Source organism: Monoraphidium neglectum (assembly GCF_000611645.1).
Source record: "Monoraphidium neglectum strain SAG 48.87 unplaced genomic scaffold scaffold00123, whole genome shotgun sequence".
NCBI classification, from domain to species: domain Eukaryota; kingdom Viridiplantae; phylum Chlorophyta; class Chlorophyceae; order Sphaeropleales; family Selenastraceae; genus Monoraphidium; species Monoraphidium neglectum.
Genome location: NW_014013505.1, coordinates 39,269 through 42,897, shown reverse-complemented (window position 1 = coordinate 42,897; position 3,629 = coordinate 39,269). Strand labels below are relative to the sequence as shown.

General features: G+C 62.1%; 1 protein-coding gene across 1 annotated transcript; it reads right to left on the bottom strand.

Moving 5' to 3' along the window:
* Positions 1–45: 45 nt before the first annotated feature.
* On the bottom strand, positions 46–810 carry MNEG_1269 (Sodium/hydrogen exchanger 3; the record flags this gene model as incomplete). The annotated part of the gene is made up of 3 exons (XM_014050257.1): positions 46–51; positions 312–505; positions 717–810. The coding sequence occupies 3 exons, from the start codon at positions 808–810 to the stop codon at positions 46–48; spliced, it is 294 nt and encodes a 97-aa protein (XP_013905711.1).
* Between the last annotated feature and the right edge of the window lie 2,819 nt (positions 811–3,629).

Here is a 3,629-nt window from a genome sequence, read left to right as displayed (position 1 = left end):
GGTCAGAGCAGGAGGGAAGCGGGGTGGCTGGTGGATCAACTGCCGTCAAACCTGCGCGACGGTGTGCACACAATGGTGTCGGTTGAGGTTGAAATCATGCACCGCTTGGAAGCCACAGTTGAGTCACATGCATGAGGGCGATCAGGCCGGGTGCGAAACTCAGGGCCAGGGTGAGCTGGGGGTGGGGGTGTGAAAAAAGGCTTCATCTGCTCCTCCGAACTGTGCGCATCCCAGCCCCAGCAGCGTCATTCGGTGGCCACTCCTGTCCATAAGCCCCCCCCCCCGCCCAAAAGTGCCCCACGCCACCCGACCTGGTGTGGCCCCGAGAATGTGGTGGTCTTGAGGAGCCACGCGATGCCCAGCCCCACCAGTGCCCCCAGGCTGAAGCTGCAGACCAGCAGGAAGGCAAAGTTGAACACAAAGCCGCCCGTCCAGGCGCCATCCTTGGTGGAGCGGTCGATGGCGCCCAGCAGCACCACGCTGACGGCGTCGTTGATGACACCCTCTGGCAGGGGAGGAAGGGGGTGGCGACACACAGGGATTGATCAGGCTGTCCACGCCCTGCCCGTCAAGATCCGCACGGCCTTGCTGCCGCAGCTGTGGTGCTTGGTGCACGCCTCTCCGCGCCAGTCGCCCCAACCCTCGACACAACTGCACAGACACGCAGCCAGGCAGGTGGGTGTGACGTCGGCCTCGGCTGTGCGCCGCCCCCGCACCTCCAAAGACGAGGGAGAAGAGTGAGGGCATGGTGGTGGCGTCCAGCACCTGCAGGGTGGCAACGCTGTCTGTTGCCGCAAAGATAGCGCCCATCGCCAGGGCATCCTTTGAGAGGGGGGGAAGATTAATGAACAGGCATGGGAAGGTGCACAGTGGTGGTGTGACGAAGCAATCACACAAGCCACTCCCTCAAATCTGTGCCTAACACGAATAACTGAGAAGAAGAAAACTTGTGTGGGAAAAGGAGGACAGCGAGCACCAAGAGTGTCAAAACGTTACTGAAGCGTGAACGTGCAGGGCACCCAAGCGCCATGCCAACTCCCTCCCCACCCCCCATCGCCTTGCCAACGTGGTGCACCTGCAGCTTGAACATGGTGAACCCCAGGAACAAGTACAGGAACATGCCTGGAAAGGGCCCCCGGGGGGTCGGGGATGGGGGAAGGGGAGGTTAGGAGGAGGAGGGGCTGGTGGGGATACCTCCTGAGGTGGCGGCCCCCACAACCCCGCCCATGCTGGCTGCTGGCGCCGTGCTCCTTTGGCGGTGCCGCCGCCTTGTTTGAAATTCAACTCCTGCCGACTCCCCAACCGTATCCAACCACACCTACCCCAACCTCCGCCTCCACGGCGCCCCCACCCCTACATACTTGAGTCCCAGTCACACAACGCGACTGCCACAACGCTACATCCCATGAGCCTGGATGGCTCCAGGAGCGGGCGACCGCGGGATCTTGTAACAATCCTAATCCTAATCCCATGCTGGTGCCCCCCTCCCGCCCTGCCTGTGATGACGAAGCAGGCCATGGTCCCTATGACCCCCAGCAGCAGGATAGAGGGCAGGTTGAGAAAGAACCTATGCTTCTCCACAGAAAGGCCGCAGTAGAAGATGATTGGCGGAAGCAGGTAGCTGCACAAGGGCAAGGGAGCAGCGTGGGTACGTCGCGGCACTGAGCAAAGGGGTCTTGAACAAATGGTCATCCAGCCGCGCTCGCAGGCCAACCTGGCTGCCGGTGTGCTGCCCATGTGCGCGTAAACGTTTCCAGCCCGGGCCTGCGCCCTCTTCGAAGTCAAGCAGGGTGCCGCAATACTGATGTCCCGGGGCGCGCGCTGCTCGCCGTCAGTCAAACGCAGTTGCTTGCTTCATCGGGTCCACCTCGGCCTCTGACCCCACAACTCCCCAAACCCCCCTCCTGTCCTGCTCACGTGAAAAAGCTTCCCGCGTTGAATGACAGCATGCGCGCCGCCACCGCGCTGCCGGCCCCGCCCGCCGCGTGCACGACCAGCAGCACCAGCCCCGTGGCCAGGCCCAGCAGGCACGCGGCGCTGCCCTCTGTCAGGTGGGGGCTGCGCGCCGCCACCCTGTGGCCCACCAGGCTCCAGAGGAGCACCAGTAGCACAAGGACACCTGCGGGGCGCCTCGCCCAATCGGCCGCGAGCAAGGGCTCACGCGGTTGGGGTGTACCCCGGGCGGGACGGACGGGCGGCGCGCGCTTAGGACTAAGCGCAGAGCGCTAGCGAGGCGCCTCGTGCGGGCGAATTCAGAACCCGCAGAACGCAGCTGCCAGGCCGCCTTGACCAGTGCGCGCTCCGCCAGGGTGCGCATGCTGATGGCACCATTGGTCGCGGTACTTTGGTCCCGCGCCCGCCGAGCCCTGCACGTGCCCGGCTAATAGCAGCGCTCACCCGTCGAGAGGCTGGTGAGGTGCGCGTTCTCCTGTGAAGAAGAATGTCCCGGCGCTGGCGCAGGGCTCTCTTCCAGCAGCAGGGCCCGCTCCACCATGGCGCCCGGTGTGTTCGAAGCACGGTGTGCAGCAGGAGCAGCACGCACCCGCCTGCGCTTGTGCCCAGCTGCCCACCAGGGTACCAATCTGGATGCACCCTACCCCTAGCTGGCGAGGCGACCAGATCTATCACGTACACGATATCATCACAATAACGCGAACACAAACACACTGCCACCGAAGCAAGGACGGATCTGCGACAACTTCACAGCGCGTGCGTACAAGTTATACAAGCAAGTAATACCGTACTCGGACTGCTTGCGAAACTTTGTCAAGCAGAGGGCCATGTGGTCGCGGTTGACACATTCCAAGGCCCCTGTGCAGCACATGCTCCCATGATGGGCTCGGCTGGCTGGGCTTCGGAGCTCAGCTCGTCCTGCTGTAGCCCCTGGCGCCCCCTTTTCCCTGGGCTTGAACGATGTCCGTCTCCTACAGCATGCCGCCACCCCATGCAAGCGCAGGCACACACGCCCACACCCTTGTGCCTCTCGGTTGCCCACATTCTGCGTCATCATCCGAGTTCAAGCCGCGTTGTGCTGCACTGGTCGACCAGCCGTGCAGGTTTTCTGAATTATCAAGGGGTACCTCACAGATGGGTTTGGGCTGGGTTGCCCTGCGCTGTGCAAACTGCTAACTGCCACCCTCGCTGGTCGTTCACACTTGCTGTTTGGTGGCAGCGACCCTGCTCAACACATGGTAAACGAGTACCTGTCTCTGCTTGCATGATCAAAGGTGATCATACAATATGGGTGACAAAATCAAGCCCTAGTCAAGAAGCATTGGCCAATGCCATACAATCACCCTGTGCTTTGTTATATGTTGAGTTGGCGCTTGCTATGCACACTGTGCGGCTCAACCTTGGATACTAGCCGCTTAGTGTGCGGCGAAACCCACATGTTGGGCCATCATCCCACCAGCCCCACGCACCGCACCATGCGAGTGTGTGCAAGGCGCAACCAAAGTTGGGCGGCCTTTGCGCTTGGGGATTAGCAGCCTGAGCTGTGGCTCGCTGTTGAGAATTTCGTCCTGCCATCTTGACAACGGCTCCGCTTTCCGAGATGCAATCTCGTCAAGCGGTGTTGAACCTGGGCTGGGCCTGACGATGCCTGCTGGAGGTTCATTGGTCCCCCCCCC